General features: G+C 37.2%; 6 protein-coding genes across 6 annotated transcripts; 3 read left to right on the top strand and 3 right to left on the bottom strand.

Annotated features, from left to right (window-relative positions):
* Positions 1-586: 586 nt before the first annotated feature.
* Positions 587-6,823, bottom strand: HELRODRAFT_194828 (hypothetical protein; the record flags this gene model as incomplete). Its single annotated transcript, XM_009012275.1, has 19 exons — positions 587-911; positions 1,234-1,429; positions 2,083-2,200; positions 2,358-2,539; positions 2,770-2,830; positions 3,334-3,417; positions 3,591-3,735; positions 3,942-4,021; positions 4,118-4,198; positions 4,375-4,470; positions 4,638-4,723; positions 4,818-4,953; positions 5,225-5,324; positions 5,465-5,698; positions 5,784-5,921; positions 6,155-6,272; positions 6,359-6,475; positions 6,576-6,674; positions 6,766-6,823. 19 exons carry the CDS (start codon positions 6,821-6,823, stop codon positions 587-589), a joined length of 2,454 nt encoding a protein of 817 aa, XP_009010523.1.
* A 388-nt stretch (positions 6,824-7,211) lies between these two features.
* HELRODRAFT_183244 (hypothetical protein) lies at positions 7,212-7,993 on the top strand (the record flags this gene model as incomplete). The annotated part of the gene is made up of 2 exons (XM_009012276.1): positions 7,212-7,269; positions 7,341-7,993. The coding sequence occupies 2 exons, from the start codon at positions 7,212-7,214 to the stop codon at positions 7,991-7,993; spliced, it is 711 nt and encodes a 236-aa protein (XP_009010524.1).
* A 328-nt stretch (positions 7,994-8,321) lies between these two features.
* HELRODRAFT_91460 (hypothetical protein) lies at positions 8,322-9,418 on the bottom strand (the record flags this gene model as incomplete). Its single annotated transcript, XM_009012277.1, has 4 exons — positions 8,322-8,736; positions 8,806-8,981; positions 9,050-9,153; positions 9,280-9,418. Coding segments are annotated over 4 exons (834 nt in total), but the record flags the coding sequence as incomplete, so codon positions are not given.
* Positions 9,419-9,832: 414 nt separating this feature from the next.
* On the top strand, positions 9,833-10,255 carry HELRODRAFT_183246 (hypothetical protein; the record flags this gene model as incomplete). The annotated part of the gene is made up of 2 exons (XM_009012278.1): positions 9,833-9,900; positions 9,979-10,255. 2 exons carry the CDS (start codon positions 9,833-9,835, stop codon positions 10,253-10,255), a joined length of 345 nt encoding a protein of 114 aa, XP_009010526.1.
* An 84-nt stretch (positions 10,256-10,339) lies between these two features.
* Positions 10,340-12,600, top strand: HELRODRAFT_183247 (hypothetical protein; the record flags this gene model as incomplete). Its single annotated transcript, XM_009012279.1, has 6 exons — positions 10,340-10,442; positions 10,606-10,752; positions 11,087-11,197; positions 11,734-11,861; positions 11,985-12,080; positions 12,451-12,600. 6 exons carry the CDS (start codon positions 10,340-10,342, stop codon positions 12,598-12,600), a joined length of 735 nt encoding a protein of 244 aa, XP_009010527.1.
* A 2,142-nt stretch (positions 12,601-14,742) lies between these two features.
* Positions 14,743-19,706, bottom strand: HELRODRAFT_194830 (hypothetical protein). The gene is made up of 13 exons (XM_009012280.1): positions 19,423-19,706; positions 18,515-18,610; positions 18,336-18,398; positions 18,110-18,237; positions 17,895-18,009; positions 17,398-17,748; positions 16,981-17,094; positions 16,742-16,802; positions 16,267-16,378; positions 16,014-16,111; positions 15,624-15,814; positions 15,251-15,407; positions 14,743-15,034 (listed from the first exon to the last, which is right to left on the bottom strand). Exons 1-13 carry the CDS (start codon positions 19,564-19,566, stop codon positions 14,940-14,942), a joined length of 1,725 nt encoding a protein of 574 aa, XP_009010528.1. The 5' UTR covers positions 19,567-19,706; the 3' UTR covers positions 14,743-14,939.
* Between the last annotated feature and the right edge of the window lie 248 nt (positions 19,707-19,954).

Genomic DNA, 19,954 nt, shown 5'->3' on the forward strand with positions numbered 1-19,954 from the left:
AATGACAGAATATATATATATATATATATATAAGGTAAGAGCGTTAATAAGTGGCGGCCCACAGGTGACAACAACTAATAAAGAAAAATACGTCAAGCACGTGAATCAGTCTGTTGGCTGGGCCCACCGAGTTTGTTTCTTCATTCATTCATTCATTCATTCATCTGCCCATCCATCCATCCATCTTACTTTATATTTCATATTCCAGTTATGTAAAGTTAACTGCTTGTATGGTTTAAGGAACCGAGCAGTTGATCGGCCACGAATCATGTGGCCAATTGAATCGAACTATTTCACCGATGAGCCTATGGATAAAACAACAGCCTATAAATAAATCTGTTGAAACTCTCGATCAATCTATTGATTGATCGAGTACTTAATCTGTAAACATACCAATCAATCAATCAATCAATCAATCGATCGATCAATCAACCAATCACAACCTCAAACACATGCACACAATCCCTCTACTGAAAGAGCAGACTAACAAATGGCAGAAACAACAACAGCACCTCTCATCTTCCACCCCTCAAAAATCATCACCATCATCACCACCATCATCTTTCTTCTTCGCCTTCATCTTCATCTACTTGTGGCCCCACCACTCTGACTGACCAGTCTGAAACTGGTTGCCATAGTAACCCTGGTGGAAACCTCCATAGACGTAGGCAGTAGTCGGTTGTTGGTTGTAGAGGAGATGGTTGTTGATTGGCAGTTGTGCTTGCGCTGCTTGTTGGTGCGCCTGCTGTTGTTGTTGTTGTTGCGGATGATGTGCAGCTGTGAGCGGTAGCTGCTGCTGCTGGATGGCAGTGGCCAAGTTGGGCTGTGGACGAGCAAGTTGCGGTTGCTGCGTTGTTTGTTGAAGTTGATGATGCTGCCTGTAGTCTCGAGAGGCAAACCCTGTATTGAACCTATACACGAATTTAATTTATTAATAAGTTAACTGCATACATTTACTGTAGAATAACAACATCAACCACAACAAATGGATTCAAACAGACAGACGATAACCTACGTCAGGGATGGGCAAACTACGGCCCGCGGGTCGCAATTTTTGAGGCCCCCGCGAGGCGAAAAAATTTGCTATTTAAGTACATACGCGGCCCTTCAAAGGTAAAATAGTTCTCAATGCGGCCCTCACAGCAAAAAGTTTGCCCACCCCTGACCTACGCGAGTTAGTCAAATACGAAAAATAAAATCCTTCAGATGATGGATGAAGAGTGAGAAAGAGACCTCTTGATAGCACTGTGCTTCTTGTTAGCACTGCCAGCAGCAGCACCGGCAGCCGCTGAAGAGGACCCTCCGTAATAGTTCCTGCTGGCCATGTCGTTCAACCAGATCGGAACTTCCTGGTGAGCCTCTGACAGCAGCTCCAGCAGATCCTTCGCCAGGCCTCGATTCTTCTCATTAAAGAAGCTTGTTGCCAGTCCTGTATTCAAATAACATGATCACACAAAATGAATGAATGATCCAAACTGATAAAACTATATCATCATCATCATGTACGTATAAAGAAACACCCAGGGTTTGTTGACGAAAGCCCCGAGTTGCCCTTGTTACGTGATCCCGCACATTAAACCATCCTTCCCCCTCTTCTCTATTCTGGTTTCAGGTCCAGTGCCCTTATGTTCTTTGACAAGACTTCTTTCCAGGTGAGATTGGGTCTGCAACTTTTCCTTAACACGCCAGTTATAATAGTTCAACATTTCATCACCCTGTCCTCAATTGCTTCCCTCTGATCCAGTTTAAAAAGTTAGGGTTAGGGTTACGTGAACCCTAACCCTAACCCTTGTTACGTGATCCCGCACATTAAACCATCCTTCCCCCTCTTCTCTATTCTGGTTTCAGGTCCAGTGCCCTTATGTTCTTTGACAAGACTTCTTTCCAGGTGAGATTGGGTCTGCAACTTTTCCTTAAGACGCCAGTTATAATAGTTCAACATTTCATCACCCTGTCCTCAATTGCTTCCTTCTGATCCACAGTTTAAAAAGTTCCCCTTACCTTTTTATATTAGAAGAATAAAACTAAAAACAAAAAAAGAATGAATTCAAAAACATACATACACAGAAAGGATGAACTTACCCAAATTTCCGACTCTTCCGGTCCTTCCAATCCTGTGGACATATTCCTCAATGGAACCAGGCAGGTCAAAATTGATGACATGCTTCACATTGCTGATGTCCAATCCACGAGCGGCGACCTACAGCACACCACAATACGCCACATCAACAACGTTAATGCTGCTATCATCATTGCCATGCACAACTACAAAACAGAACAGCCAGTGGCAGTAATAACAAGATTTAATATAACACTTGCCTGTCCCAGACCAGCAAAGAGATCAAACAACGACTAACTGCAGTAGCAACAAGAATAGGAGTCTTGCCAGTCTTGAATGCTTTCAATGCTTCTTCCCTCTGCCTCTGTGATCTGTCTCCATGTATCGAGTTGGTTGGAAAGTTCTCCATGGAGAGAAAAGCATGCAACTGGTCAGCTCCTTGTTTGGTTTCCACAAATATCAGGATCAAGTTGTTTGGACCTGTGCACACACATTTGAATGTACGTTTGTATTTGTGCAGGCGTGTGAGCAAGCCAATGTGATGTAGTGCATTAGAAACATTAAATCAGCATTTCATCATATTGTTATTTCACTGGCTGAACTGAAAGAACAGGCAGCAAAAAATTGAGACAACAAATGGAAAAAATTTAACAAATATCTTGAGGCAAAGAATGAGTGAATTATCAAACGACTGAACAAAAGTTTGAAACCTGAAGCAGCAAGAAGTTCCAGGAGGACGACCCTCTTCTCATATTCTTCAACCCACAACACCTTCAAAAAAATCACAAAGCTACAATTACTGAATAAACATTTATTTTTATTTATTTAACCCACAACACCTTCAAAAAAATCACAAAGCTACAATTACTGAATAAACATTTATTTTCAAATCATTCAAACTTTGCAAAGTAGCTGGAGCAGTGTTACAAGCATCTGGATTGTAGAGCAGAACAATTAAATAAATGATAATCTACATATGATAGATGTAAGCAAGCAGTGTTACGAATATAGAATCAACTTGCAAGTTAGCTAAAGAGTGAAGACACAAATTTCTCATCAGTGCAACGTTGGGAAGTCAATTAGAGAAATTGAACAAGGAGGTACATATGTAAGTAATAAAACAGAAAATTTAAGTATAGTATATGCCACATTCACTTATAGCATTGTAACCAATAAAACGAATATAATTACGTTTTGATTTTTTAGATATGTTTTCAAGCAAAATGATTGAACAATGCAGACAGACAGAGAAAAAGACAGACTACCATACCAACCTTCTGTGTGATGTTCTCACTGGTACTACCAACTCTGCCAACAGCAAGGAAGATGTAATTGTGCAAGAAGTCACGAGCAAGAATCTGTTTAATTGTGTATTTATTAATTTATTCATTCATTCATTTCATTTCATTTGTAAGAACCTTTTAAACTATATATACATCACTAAGCAACAGAACGAAACATATTGCATTAATAAGACCAAACAGATGGAAAGACAAGACAAGACAAAAAAAAATGAGCAAATTCAACAAGCCTGAATTTCTCTGGGGAATGTGGCACTGAACATGAGTGTGTGTCGAACTCCTGTGGCGGGCATTGTGTCCTTCTCGACAATTCGACGGATCTGCGGTTCGAACCCCATATCCAGCATGCGATCTGCCTCATCCAGCACTAGGTATCTGCATGCATCAATACATTTGTGTGAGTCATCAAGGAAATACATGGCTAAATATTTACACGTTAGAACATGTAACTATAGATCATATTTAAAATAAATGCTTGATTGTATGTCTTGCCATCTTCAGCATAGCAACAACTAGTGACAGTGTTATTTATAGATGCTGTGATGGCGACATTGCAAATCAATAACAAACGATGAACTAACTGGACTCTATCCATGCCAATCTTTCCTCTCTCAATCATGTCGACCAATCTACCGGGGGTAGCTACCAACAAGTGACATCCCTGGATAATTGAGAGGAAGAAGGTGAATAAATGAGAAAATGAGGGAGAGAGAGAGAGAGAAAAGAGGATGAAGCAAAAAGAAGCTAGCCAGCTAACCTTGAGTAGATCCTGCATCTGTGCATTGATATCTGCTCCTCCGTAAACGATGCACGCACGAACGTGCGAACGATAGGAGAACTATGGATGAGTTAAATGAATAAATATCATATGAATGTACGGCTCATATGCAACTTGTACAATTGTACATGTACTATAAACATGTACAAGTTAGCGTGTAAACAGACTGTAATGAAACATCACAGTGATCAAACGAACGAGAGATAGTAGAAAAATTGAATGAATGAAAAATGTACCTTCCTGGCCTCATCATGAATCTGACTCGCCAGCTCTCTTGTAGGGGCCAGGACCAATGCAATTGGGTACTGCTTCTCCTGCTTGTACGGTCGAGACTGCCAGATATTGAAATAAATTTCCAAATATTTTATTTTTTTACTTAGGCATTAATTTTCAATTTATAATAAAATGGATGAATGAACGAACGAAAGAATAAATAAAAATAAGGAAGTGAAAGAATAGACACTAGAGAAATTAGAGTTGAATGTACACATACACTGACAGAGCCATTAGAAGCACTGCTGCACGGTCCATTAGCATAGATCTGACTCAAGATTGGAACAAGGAAGGCTGCCGTCTTGCCAGAACCTGCGTCCATCCATCCATCAAACATCATTGTTTATAATTTTAAATGAAAAGAGTTGCAGTTGACGATGAAATGATTGTGAGAAAGATGTGAAACCTGTCTGAGCGCAAGCCATGATGTCTCTCTTCTTGACAATGATGGGAATGGCATACTTCTGTATGGGTGTTGGTCTTTCGTACTGACTTAACTTTATGTTGTTCTTGATTATCTCGCCCAAGTCGATGTCATCAAACTAAATCATTAATGCGATATTCAAGTACCATTAACACAAAATGATATAATTGAAACATCAATTTCAATTCATGAAATATTTATTTAACATGTCAACTATTACATTTCTTGACAAAAAAAACTGCTAATAATTGAGAACTTTTTCTATGTTTCTGCTCACCCACCTACCTACCTACCTACACAAAATAGCTGATCTTACATTGAAATAATCAGCACAACAGAGGAATTAATTATTAATACAAATTAGACAGCAACCTAACTAAACTACTAACCCTGTCGATGTGGGGAGGGCAATCAGCGCCGGTGGCTTCAACAGGGATGTCCTCGTACTTGCTGAAGTTGATGCCAGTGTGGGCTCCTCCAAACAGTTCACTGCAACCATTTAAAAAAAATATCCTGATGTTAATCATCAAACAACTCATTTCATAGAAAATTACTATAAATGATTTAATATGCATCAAAGAAAAAGTGAACAAATAGAAGAATGAATGAATAATTAATAAATGACAAACTGTTCCAATTTTTCATTCCTGGGCAGGGCCTTGGTCCAGTCAGCCGGATCGCATTCCTTGTTCTCATCAAAATGTCCACCTTCACTGTATGGGTGGCTGTCATGATGATGATGATGGTACCCCAGACCAACTCGTCCGCCAACGTACCCTCCTCGCCCCCTTGCTGGCACGGGCATGCTGTATGGGGGGTGGTAGTTGTATGCTGCGTCCCCAGATGCGTTGTCCAAGTGTGAGCTTCAAAATTAAATTTTATAAGAAATTTTATACCTACATATAACAAAAGTTGAAAGAACAAAAATGAAAAATATTTTGCTGTTACTTCATGTATGGTTTGTTGTTGTTGCTATTGAATGAATTCAACAAGGGCCCTCGCATGTTTCCATTCCACTGGCTCGTTTGACCACCCCTTATAAGATCAGGCACCTCCCTGTCAGCACTCCATCCACGAATACCTCCTCTGTATAAAAATTCATCAATCAAAAAATGTCCGCTAAATATTAAAAAGAAAAGTTTTAATTAAAAATACAAGAAAGTTTTAGCGTCATATACTAAAATTTAAATAAACATAACATTTACATAAAAAATGAACAAATTTCTAAATTTGGTGCTAAAAAGTAAAAATTCAAATGTAAAACTGAATGGTTAAAGTTCTGGGATAATAAATGCTGATAAAAGTTGATATAAACGTACCTTGCCCCACGATTGTTACTACTGTTGAAGACCATTCCTCCACCACGACCGACATTAAAATCATTAGGTTGTACAGGTCTTGGCATAGTTTGAAATTTGTTGTTTCCATTGTTATACACTGGAGAAAGAAATACACATTTAAGCATTTAAATACATTTCTTTTGTTCATGATATAAAAATGTAGCATATTACTGATCTGCTTACAATTCATTTGAGGTGTCTGTTGGGGTGGCATGAACCTCTGCTGAGCTGGTGCCTGCATTGTCACTAACTTCTGCTGCTGATTATTAGGTATTCCAGATGCAAACCTATTAGCAGAACCTGAAATAAAAATTATATATCAGCCAGAGACTGAATCCAAAACTTCCTTAAAAGTTGACATTATTAAGAAAAAATAAGATAATTTATCATTTTCTTTAACCTTGTGGTGGGTAGGCTAAGAAGGAGGCTTGTGGATAGTAAACATTATTGTTTGCATTGTATGCAGATCTGGGCTGGTTTCTGCCAGTCAATGTAGATGCTTCAATCGGAATATGAAACATTCATTTAATATTTTGAATGCAAAATTTAATAAAAAGAATGATTAAAAAAACAGAGATGTCTTCTCTAACTTCCATTATTGTTGTAACCTCCTCTTTGCCTGCCTCCTCTAACGTCCAAACTTGCCATCTACAAAAAATTATCTCTACGTAAATTTTTTCCTTTAAAAAAACAAAATTTCTTTTGGAAGTAACTAACTTGTTGTTCCAAACTCGCTTCAGTAGACGGCATCTTTTCAAATCAATTGCAAACAACACAGAAAGAAAAAATATCACTAACAAAATGGCGAACGAGGATGGATTTAGTTAAAAAAATTTAAAAAAATACTAAAAATAATAGTTTTGCATGTTGCAACGGAAAACAAAGTGGAAAAAATTAGGAAAATGTTCACCCATAAAACTTTTTTACTTTTGTTTGATCAAACATTCAATGAAAATTATTAAAAAAAATTATCAATAATTTTCCAACCATCGCTCTGGCAACGTTTTTCACTTGAAGTCATCATCGTCGTTCTCTCATGTTTAGCGTTCTTTTCCTATTTTTGAATTTCTGGAGTTGCGTTGGTGCTCAAGCGAGTTAGTTATCAAACCGTCAAATGTTAAAAAGTGCATACTAGCTTAACTAATTAAAATTTAAATTTTTCAAGGCATTAATGTCTGGGAAGGCGTACCCTTTTGGAAAGATGCTGTTAAATCATTGGCCCTGTGCTATTGCATTTTAATATCGTTTACCTTGATTCTACATTTACTTCATTTCTGCTACAAGAGAAGAAAAAACAAGGCACGAAATGTATCACAATTAGTTCGGCCGTCGAAACAAGCCGCATCACAAAAACAAACAAAAGCTACGACACCTGAAGTTCCTGCTCTACCACCAAGTGTCCCATTGAGTCCGGATGTTTTACCTACAAACTATCCTCACCCAGGTGTTGCTCAAGTTCCTACGAGGCCACCTGCTTCGCCTCTTGGAGTGGTCAGACCTGCAGAAACATTAACAGGAATGAGACTTGGACCTCCGAGAATGCCAACTGGACCCCCAGGTATGATGAGACCTCCACCTCGACCACCAAGAATGCCACCTGGTGCTCAGAATATGTCGAGACCTGTATCAGGAATGCCTCCAGGAATGCCACAGAGAATGCCGCCAAGACTACCTCCAGGGGCACAAGGATTGCCAAGACTACCTCCAGGGGCACAAGGATTGCCACCAAGGTTGCCACCAAGACCGCCAGGAACACTGCCTCCTCGACCTCAAAGCCCCATGCAACCTCTCAGGCCAAGACCACCGCCTCCTAATTGATCATTATGCATTTGATAATGATTATCAGTGTTATTTTGCGTCAAATTAGAAACATTGATAAAAATGTAGGTACATGGACATTATACTATATCAGTATATAAATACGCAAGCCCTGGATTAGACTTTTTAATAAACAAGAAGTTTTTTTAAATTATGCATAATAAAAATTAAAAAAATTCAAATATGGAAAAAATGACAAATCAAGTAAAATAATTGTAAAAGATCGGATAAAATGTAACTAAAAGTAGTAACCATTCATGCAAATTATGAATCATTCAATTTAATTTAATGCATTGAAAATTTGAGATGAGAAAATGAATGTGATCTTTCAAATTCCACAAGCAGAAGCCTGTTCAAGAGATATGGCATCAACAATTTTGGAGATGAGCTTCTGAAGTTCGCAGGATCGCTGCTTGCTCAACTCTAGAACTTCTTCATGGTTTGGCTTCTTGTTAGAGTCGAATACGTCAATACACTTGTTCGTAATGAGTGATATCCCAAGGCAGCGCATACCACGATGGCGAGCCACTACAACTTCAGGCACTGTGCTCATGCCAACCATGTCACCACCTATCAACTTCAAAAATTTAACCTCTGAGGGACTTTCAAATGTTGGACCAACTTGGTAAATATACACCCCTTCGCAAACAAAGTCCATTTTGCAGTCTTTGGCCATTTTAAGTGCGATGTCTCTCAACTCTTTGTCGTAACAGACTGTGGTTTCCTGAAATCTTGCACCAAATCTGTAACATTATGAGATTGTGAGGATTAAAATGTTCAAGTTATAATTAGGAAAAAAAATTAATTGAAACCTTTCATCGTTGAGTCCAACGAGAGGATTGAAACCACACAATCCGGGTAAGTTAATATGATCTTTCAAAATGATCAGATCACCTTCTTTTGTTTTTTCTCCAACACCACCAGCAGCATTTGTGAGGATGACCACTTTTATACCCATGCTATCAAACACTCTCATGGCAAATGTAACCTGAGAGATAAGCAATTGCAAGTTAGTGAAATCTTGAACTAAAAAAAATTCAGGTAATTTTACATGACCTTCCACAAAGGTTGACCCTCGTAAGCATGCACACGACCTGACATACAAACAACATCTTTGTTCCCTAACTTGCCAAAAACCAGTTTGCCAGCATGACCCGGGACTAAGGGTTTGAAATGAATAATATATTATTTATTTCATGTCTATACTTTAAGAAATTTAAGATTAAAAGTGCTTTAAAAATTTATATTTGTATTGAGCAAGTTAGCCAGTGGATTAACCAGCTAACCACTGCTAATTGGAAAGTTTGGAATGTCCTTGTAGCTGATTAATTCGGGATCCTTCAATATGCCTGTTATTCCACCCAGTCCTGATCCACATACTATGGCAATTTTGGGTCTTTGAGCCGTTTTGGAGAAAATGTAGTCTTTTGATTCCGTTATCGACTTCAAAAGTTTTCTTAAAATTTTGAAATATGTCACCGATTAAAATTAAAAAGCTAAGCAGGTAAGAGTGATACAGACAGAAACGATGATAAATAATTGAATCCGAGAAAAATGAAATGTAAAATTACTAACTCAGCGTCACAGTCTTCACTACTCATTTTGTGTCCGCCAATTAGTGTTTCCTGGGTTAGTACTTGGGTTAGTACCGGATTGTGCTTTAAAAATCGATCGTTACAACTTTTAAACCGAGAAAAATTCCAGTGAACAAAGTACAAGAGATGTGCGGAGAAAAAATTGTTTTCAAAACGATATTACGCTTTTATAAACGTCACTCAAACAAAAAGATACTTTCATCGTGTTTCACTCAAAATAATTTTCATTTAAATTTGATTAAAAATGAGCATGTACACTGACGAACTCGCGGAGCAACCTCAGGAGCTGACAGTGAAAGATTACACGAAAGAGTGGGTTTTATACTTATTAAACGACAAAACGCTTAAATAACTGCTATAATAATCTATTAAATTTCTGTCTACACTCAGAGCAGTAGCTGGTTCTGCAATAATTAACGATATTCTCTTCAAAGCAATCCGCCTCTACACGACATGTACGCCGTACGTAGTCAGAAGTCCGTGTTTCAGCTCCGTGGCAGTGAACGAATCTGCAACAAACCTGGCCATTTGCTTGAATGAGTTGGACTTCTTGAAGGAGCAGTGTGTCTCAGCTCTCAAACCACATTCCACCACAGTGGTCTACGATCTCCTTCAGTCTGGAATGTTACCTGAAGAGTTACTGCCTCTAAATGGATTCACCTTTTAATTAATTTTTATATTATATTTACATAACTACGTATATGAGGTTTTTGAAATATAAAAACAATTGTTCATTGATCATAGAGCAATAATGGGTCTGCAAGATGATGAAGGAACCTATTTGATCTCTGAGTTGATAGAGCAAACTGGCGAACATGAAAACAGTGAGGAAGTTGAAGATGAAGGAGTAGAGGGTTACTTTCTGCAATTCAGTTTCTCCAATTAAACAGATGCCTGCAGTAAACACTGGCGCACTTTTATAAACATAAATAATTCATGCGTAGAGTGTTCATAATTAACAATGTTGATTTTTATTAATTAAATTATATTGTTAGTAAAATTAAACTTGCTTACTAGAAATAGAGCAGGAAAGTGTGGCAGAGTCTAACAAGGAGCTAGACATGGCCCTCATATGCGACAAGATCAAACTGGCCTCTGCAAGAATGATTGTCGATGCAATTTACAAAGAGGCGGCAACGACTGTTCAAGTTGCGCTAACAAAAGGTTCGTTCGTCTTCCATGTTGTCTTCATTAGCGCCGCCATCCTTTATCTCATCTTTTTCATTTTCATCATCCCCTAATTCATTTGTGACAATTTCATCTGTTTTTATTCGTCATCCATTATCAAAAGAAATCTATTTTTATCTTATGAAATTTATTATAAAATAATGTCACAACTCATGATAGTTGTAGAATCAGGAATTCGGCTAGAAAGTCATTAAATTTAAATATAAGATGACTGATTAAATCACAAACATCTTTAGTCACAAATAAAAAATGAACTCACAAATACGGCTTGATGACAATTAAAATTCACCAACGTTCATGTTCCATGAAGGCAAGTCGCCATGGCTCGATAAAGTGAGAACAACACTTGATTTGAATTCAGTTCTTGATGTGCAAGGATGGCTCGAAAAACTTACTGACTGCGTTCGAAATCTCGAAAACCGTTTGTCACACTTTAATATTGAATTTTCTTTTGTAATGTTTAATAATGCAACATCAAAGTTCAATAAAACACGAATTCACAATTATTAGAAGTTCATTGAAGAAAATGATCAGAGCTCATTAAAACTTTTACTTTGCAAATTCGACAAGTAAAATAACATTATTAAAAGTCAGTAAAACACACATTTTAAGCACCATTGCACAAGAAATCATCATTTTATGTAGAGAAGAAAATTGACCAAAAATTGATGTGATAAGTCAAAAAAGTCGCCAGCCTAATTTTATATACACTGCCACAAATTTGATAAGTTTACTGGCCCCTAACCCTCGTCAGTCAGTCAGTTAATTTAATCATTTTCAAATTTTGGCCCCTCCCCGTCAAACTTATCTAGATCCGCTCCTGGGCATGGGTTTAATTACCTTTTATAAAAGTTAACTTTGCTAGCGTACACAGACGGAGTGAGACAAAAATATCATCTTATTCGATTAGCACTAAATAAATAAACAAATTGAAATTTGTGTACCTCACAACTTAAGCTCTGCCTCCACAGACGTTGAAGTGGAACAGGTTTGTGGACTCAACCCTAAACGACGCGAGGCAGGTGAGGCTGGCCACCTTTGAAATCTGGTCAGAAATCAACGCCACACTTACGGACAATCTGCAAGTTTGCTCAGTTCAACATCAATAATATTAATAATATAATAACGAGTACGTGATGGAAGATTTGTTGGCTTGATGTATGATAGAAAATGAAAAAGATTTTGATGAATGAACGAATGAATGACAGGTGAATGAAGGATTGTTGGATGAGTTAGTGAGGCACCACATCATCAACGAGCACATCAAATCAAGGCTGAGCACACTTCCCAACAGGAAGGCCAAGGTTCGCTGACCTGACGAGCTGAGTGAATGAACGGACGTCGTTGTGTAGTTGTTCGCTGACACACTCTCTCTCCATCTCTCTCTCTCTCTTAATTATCTTATTGTTAATATTAATAACTCGTGAATTCAAAATTATGAGCGCAAAATTAAAAATAATTCGGTTTTCAAACATAGTTAGAAAAATTGTTAAAACTAAAGTGTAACGTCAAAGACATACAGACAGGCAGGCGATGAGTAAATCAATGAACCACCACCATCCATAGCACACTTATCGAATTAAAGACCAACTAAGAAACTAAATAACTAACTATTCAATGAACGAAAGAATGAATGAACGAACGAACAAATGAAAAAATGACCAAACGAACCAGGTGAAGTACTTGCTGAACTACTTACTGGACATGGGCTCTTCGGTGATGTTCACATTCGGAAACATCCTCACAAGCATTGGACAGAAGTCATTGGGAAGGATTGTCATCAAGAGACTGAATGACAACAAGATACCCACCAACCTGCTCTGACGATCCGTCTTCTCTACCACCGGTATTCTCCGAGTTTGGTAACATTTAAACTATTTTCACGCTTCATTATTCCCTCTGTTATACGTGGTTAAAATTTTTTATTTTCGTTTAACAAGTCGTTTGACGAACTCAGTTTACCTTAACAAATGATTATATTTCATCAAAAAATATGAACAGGCTCCACTGTAAATGTTAAAAAATTAATGTTGAAATTTGCATAAAACAAAATGGAAAAATATGCAAGCAGGTCAAGATGATCACCAATCACCGATAGTTAAAAATGTATGTCAACAAAAACAACAACCAATCATAACATACATACATACATCAATATTAATACATACAAACAAACACATATAAATACAATCAATAAGTTAACGTATGAATGTGAACCAAATAATTATTAATAGCAAGAATGATCAGACCGTGTTGTAAATGTACAAAACCATAAATACAATCAAATGCAATATATCAAATGCGTCTATGGAACATTCAATAAATACAATCAATGAATCCATACATGCAAATTTGTCAGTGCAATTATTTCTCCATTCTCAATCAAATGTACGTGAGACATCTCTACCAACATGAGAAGGATGATTTTGAAGAATAAATTTCAAGGACAGGAAGAATAGACGTTTATTAATGGCAGATTCGATTTTTTGAATGATTTGCTCAGATTTCGATCATCATCATCGTCGTCATCATCAATCACCAAAATGTATGCATGCATGCATGTATGTATGCGCGTATGTATGCGTGCATGTATGCATGTATGTATGTATGTGCGTGTGTATGTATGTTAAAACCTCGTCATGGCGGTCTAATTGTTTTTTTATAACAGTAGATTCAGACGTTCCACTCTCAAGTTATCGGCCTGTGTCAAGCCCTGTGTTTCGTTTACTACCGGGGATGTTTTCAAAACCATTGACAGATATAATTTCAGATTTGGCTGATGATATTCAAATCATTGCTAGTGCCCCCTTTTGTCGTTTTGATGATTTGGTCTGTAGACTCAGATCATATCTTTCGGAAATTATTGACTGGATGACGACTAATAGCCTTAAATTGAATCAATCGAAAACTTAGTTTTTACCGGTTGGCACTAGGCAGCAAGTGGAAAAAATGAACATTGAGTCTATCAGACTTGGTGATTCTGACATTAAAAAATAGACTTTTGCAATAGTCTATATTACGGCCTGTCTGGTGTAAAAATGTCTAGACTGCAGTCGTTTCAAAATTGAGTTGCAAGGTTGGTTTCAGGTGGCATTAAATACGATCACGCTAAGCCAATTCTTTTGGCTTTTGGTCGAAGGAATTTTTCCGTAATGGTTCCAGCTGTCTGGAATGTCTTGCCTAACCAGGGACCTTCGTGATTCTGCGTTGTCTGTTATTCAATTTCGTAAAAAGTTGAAACCCCATCTTTTTGTCCGAGCCTACCCGTGCTAATGTCTCTTTCTCCCTCCATTCATTGCATTGCTTTAGTGACGTGCTACGCAATGTACTGCAATAATAATCGTAGGCGCCTCTGAGATCTTTTTAAAGGGCGCTTACAAACATACCAATAATAATAATAATAATAATAATAATAATAATAATAATAATAATAACAACAACAACACTAATAATAATAACAACAACACTAATAATAATATCATACATACATGTACGTATGTATATATACATGTACGTATGTATGTACGTATGTATGTATATATACATGTACGTATGTATGTATATATACATGTACGTATGTATGTACGTATGTATGTATATATACATGAACGTATGTATGTACGTATGTATGTATGAAAATTGAAGACTGAGAGACCACTTCATCATTGAGACATATTAAATTGGATGGATCAAAATTGAAATAGATGAAAATGATCATCTAGCACACGAGTTCCCCAAAGAAGCAACATCAACATACATCATGGCTGACGGCTAGTTAGCTAGTTACCAATCCATGAAACAGTGCATGCATTCATTGCTAGATGTACATATACACCCGTTGACATATACAAGCAAATGTCATATATAGATAATCATAAGTATAAGGTATACAAATATACACAACTATAAGATGAATGAATCAACGAATATTATCAACATTTACCATAATAATACAAAATATTTATCAAATTTATTAACATATTTCTAATTATGACACAGAGAAAGTTCGTTAAACATTAAAAGCACGACCATGCCGTGAAATTAAAATGCGAGATGAAGTGGATTGTTATTGCAGTTACGAAACGGCATTGTGTGATTGGCGGTATGAAGGAGGTCCGTTCTACGTCAAATGAAGTTTGATTGACTGATAGGTAGGTAGATTGTTAGACGACGTGACTTGACTGGCTGGTGTTGTTGTCACTATCGTCAGTTGTATCCAATAGTGGAGTCTTGTCCACCTGACTGCTTTCCATTGGTTCTTGTAGGAGAGAATTAAAAAATTATTTAGAAAGAAATTTTAAAATGATCTCTATACTTCAATTAATGAACACGAAAGCAAGCCACGGCAGATAATACGAATATTGAATAATTACGAATCACGGCTTGTACTACGAAATGATTAGTAAGATAAATTGATGTTGGCGTTAAGTTCATAATAAGCAAGAAAGAAAGTTGAAGTGCTGCAACAACTCACCAAGAAGAATATCTCCCCTGGTAACCGACGACTCAACTCCATGCGCATCTCTGTTTCCATGGCAACTGCCCAGAGGTTCAGGCATGTAAGAAGCCACAATGATGGCCACCATGACGAGAAACCCTCCAAACACAAAAGGGGGTCCAGGTATAATCAGCTGATTGGTTGGTTGGTTGGTTAGTTGATTGTGATTGGTTGTTTGATTGATTGTGGTTGGTTAATTGATTGTGATTAGTCTGTTAGCAGTAAACAATATAAACATAAACAACAACATGAGCAATAGAAATAAAACATCTTTGTTAACGAATCTCCATTTGCATTGATAGCAATTACAACGATTACAATAATAATGAAAATGTTAATGATGCAACACCTTTGAGTGCAGTGTTGGGTCTGTCGTTGTGATGTTGTTGTTGTTGTTGAAGGTGTTGATGTTGTTGCTGAGTGACGGCTTGTTGATGCTGGTTATGTCCACTTTGAAGAGATAGAAGATGAAGCCGAACATGGCAGGCCCTAAACCATTGCACAGCCCCCTTATACCTGTTATCACTCCTTGACTCGCTCCTGTCGTTCGTTCAATCAATCAATCAATCAATCAATCAATCAATCAATCAATCAATCAATCAATCAATCAATCAATCAATCAATCAATCAATCAATCAATCACTCCATCTTTCATTTTTGAAACAACCACCCAACACAAACAACCGCCACACACAAACAGACGAGAGTGCATTAAATAAAACAAAAGAAGATAATGAACCCTGTTGTTCTGGCTTGGCCCTGGCAGACACGTAGACAGAGATGGCGGGGTATGTTATGCTCCCTAGAGCTGCCACACCCCCGGCCACGAACAACACCCTAGAGACGATGTTGGTGGCGGTGTCGATGGTGGTGGTGGTGACAACGGTGGTGGTGAGGCATACACGAAGCAGTGTTTTTAAAAGTTTTAATTCATGGTATCAAACAAATGAACGAGTGAATGAACGACGAAAGGAAGGAGTGAACGAGCAAACCAATGTTGAGAGAAGAGACCGAAGAGGAAATGTTGAACAGTTTCGAAGACCAATCCGACGATGACCGTGGTCTTGTTGTCGTAGTGGCGCATCAGCCCGATAGCAACAAGGTCTGCATTCATTCATTCAGTCAGTCGTTCATTCATTCATTTACAGTTAATTGATTAATTAATAATTAACTAATTAGTAAACCAGTTCATTAAATCATACATTCATTAACTGATTCATTCATTCTTTTAATCTATCTATCCATCAATCATTCACTCAATCAATAAATCAATGTTTCGTCAACTACTTGTGCACGACAACAACCTTTGTGCTTCATTCATTCGTTCCTTTGTTCAGTAATTCAGTCAGTTATTCATTCATTCATTCCTTTATTTATTCATTCATTTAATTGGATGAATGAATAAACCAATGTAGTAACAAAAAGATGAATGAATGAATGAGAGAAAGAGAGCAACTTGAGCAAGACAGGACAGCACCCCCACCATAGCCACGTAGCCAGCAACTTTGTCCGGTGAGAAGTCCATTATCTGCGTTATTACGTTTCAATCACATACTTAACAACTGTCTGATTGATTGATTGACACTGATAGCATGAAAGAACGAACGAACGAATGAACGAACGTACGAACGAATGAGTGAAAAACAAATAAACGACGGACTGAATGAGTGAGTGATGGGATTGAAGTCAGCTGCTGGAGCACTAACAATTTGCAGGTAGACGAATATGCTGGAGTACTCCCCAGCCTCTGGCAGGTAGGAGAGGAAGACTGTCAGGGCCAACATGACGATTAACTTGTCGTGCCCTATCTTTCTCAAGGACTTCCGTTCGCAAGCGATTTAACATTTCCATTCATTTTTAAGATTATTAATCAAATAATTTACGTTCGTTTGGTTGAATCGTTTTAGAGCGGTATGAAATTATACAACACCAACAATTCAGTTAAAATTCAAATTAACAAGTCGAAAAAAATCTCCATCATCATCATCTCCATCATCATTAGCATTACCCCCGTCATCAACAGCAACTACCTCAGCTTCGTCGTCGTCATCATCATATCGGCAAAGTGATCATCACCACCACCACCATCATCATCATCATCATCAACTCCTCATCATCCTCACCGCGAACGGATCAGCTTTCTCCCAGCTGAGCCTGCTAATGCTTCCACTCCCTCCCCCGCCACCTCCACCTCCACCAGCAACGGCTCCACCACCGCTGCTGGGAGCTGCTATGATGACGTCACTCATTACCATCGTCGTTGTCATGGTGACGGTGTCGTCATCTTCTTCGTGGTCCTTACACAGACCCGGTCTCCATGGCAATGTTTCGGGGACGAAGATAAGGATGAAGATGATGTCGATGGTGGCCACGACGGACGCTACAAAGACCACAAAGTCGTCGCCGTAGTAACGTTCGAGAACCGTCCCGATGTAGGGACTGACTACGAGGCTGGCTGCGAACGTCGCAGAGACCTGGACGTGTGAAGAGTGGCGGGCAGAGGCAGGGAGTTTAAACAGAGTAGAATATTGAAATTAGGAAAATAATGATATAATGATAACAGATGAGACGATGAGAAAGAAGAGAGAGAGAGAGAATAAGAGTGAGAGATGGTACCAACCAGACCATAAGCAGAACTCCTGTTCTCCTTGGTTGTGATATCGGCTACGTAAGCGAAGACAATACTGAATGTGACAGCCATTACGCCGGAGAGAGACGTCAGAGTGAAGTACCAGCTGGTAGCAGTACAATCATTCATTAATTTTAATTATACAGAAACAACATCAACTACAATCCACAACAACAAAACCAGCGACAACATCATGTTCGACTAACATGGGACTCGACTTCATGAACGGTATGGGACAGCATGTGAATGAGACAGTCAACAGCATGAAAGGCTTGCGACCCCAGATATCAGACAGGGCACCAACCAATGGCGCACTCAGGAACGATAGTATTCCCTGGAATAATTAAATTAAATTAATATAAATAGGCCATGTTAGATGAGTAAATAGGTCAAAAGATTAATTCATTCTCTAAATTTATTTCACCAACAAACCTTGACACCTTGGATAAGCCCATTCATAAGGAAGGCATTGTTCATAAAAGTCATTTCTAGCACCTTTCAAATTAAATTTACTCAACTTTCATTATTGCAGTAGATTGAAATTTTGAGTAAAAACTTTTAGTAGAATGTTAACAAAGCATTGAAATTAAACAAATTCAACACAATCTAACCCTAACTCCGACTGAAATCAGTAAGCCCCAGCTGAAGAACTCAAGGAAGATCACAATTAATACATGGTAAACTGTCGGCTTGTGAAATCCTTTTCGCTTTAAAAACAAAAAAATGCTCTCTATTTAATCATCATATATGCCATCTATACCAACTGATTAAGAACATAAAAATTATATAATCTTTCAAACTGTTTGATGAAAATTAATTTTTAATACTAATAATACTAATCTACATTAATACTTTTTAATACTAATACTAATCTAATACTACTAATACTAATCAGAGTATTAGTACTCTGATTATAACTAATGCTAATCTTTTTAATACTAATCATTAATACTAATCTTAATTTTAATACTAATCTTCTAATTGTGTCTAAAGTATGACACTACTTACTAGATTAGCATCATTAATTAGCATCAATTCAATAAGTACTACTACGACTACTACACCGTGGTTGATATTATTATAGTATTATACTATATACAGCATACTATGTATAATATTGTATGGTAGTTGGAGAAATACATTTTTCTAATATTTTTCACACTTCAATCAAAAAATTGTGATTAACTATTATTATCTACTAAATAGTACTTGAGTTGTATAGAATATAGTAGTTGAGTGGCATTAAAATTTTAAAAATTTATAATTTAGATTAGCATTAGATTTAACATTAGATAAGTAAGCTTCTACTGTAATACCACTCTACCTCTTTAATTTAATTATTACATATTATAACTATATTATTTAATATTTATGTGATGGGAGGTTTTAGAAGATTTCTGGGCGTTGTCAAATAGAGATTTGTTGGTCAAAAAAATTTATGATCTTTTTAGTTAGAACTTTACTTATTCCGCTCTGCCACTCAGTAGAGTAAAAAATAAAATAAGTATAAAAAACCAACGCGATCATTTAGTGCACTGGAGCTAGAGTGGTGTTCGTTGGGATTGGACGAGGAAGAGGACCTTGTGAAGCGTTTACTACAATTTAACATTTTCGCTCTATACGTCCTAAGACATTTCCTACTGATCGGCGGCCAATATTTCATCAATGACGCTCTTCTCAAACTACAATAACAATTTTATAAAATATTAAGTCTAAACTACAAATCCAAAATAAAAATACGATTTTTGAACAATATATATATACATATAATACAAATAATTTTTGTCGGATTTTAATAAATAACAAAAGCAAAAGTGAATTTAAACATAAGTTTAGTATAGTGCAGGCTTGGCAAAAAATACAACGCACGGATATATTTCCAAGCGTGCAAACCACAAACACGGCTGTGTAAAATTGAAACTCTGAACAGAAAAGCGCGTCTGGCATTTAAAAAGAATAGCATAAATACACACGCAACGCATCGACACAAACCGACTAAAAATTATATAAAATTAAATACAGAAAAACTATTTTAAAGATACAATACAAAT

Source organism: Helobdella robusta, assembly GCF_000326865.2.
Source record: "Helobdella robusta unplaced genomic scaffold HELROscaffold_102, whole genome shotgun sequence".
Taxonomy (NCBI): Eukaryota; Metazoa; Annelida; class Clitellata; order Rhynchobdellida; family Glossiphoniidae; genus Helobdella; species Helobdella robusta.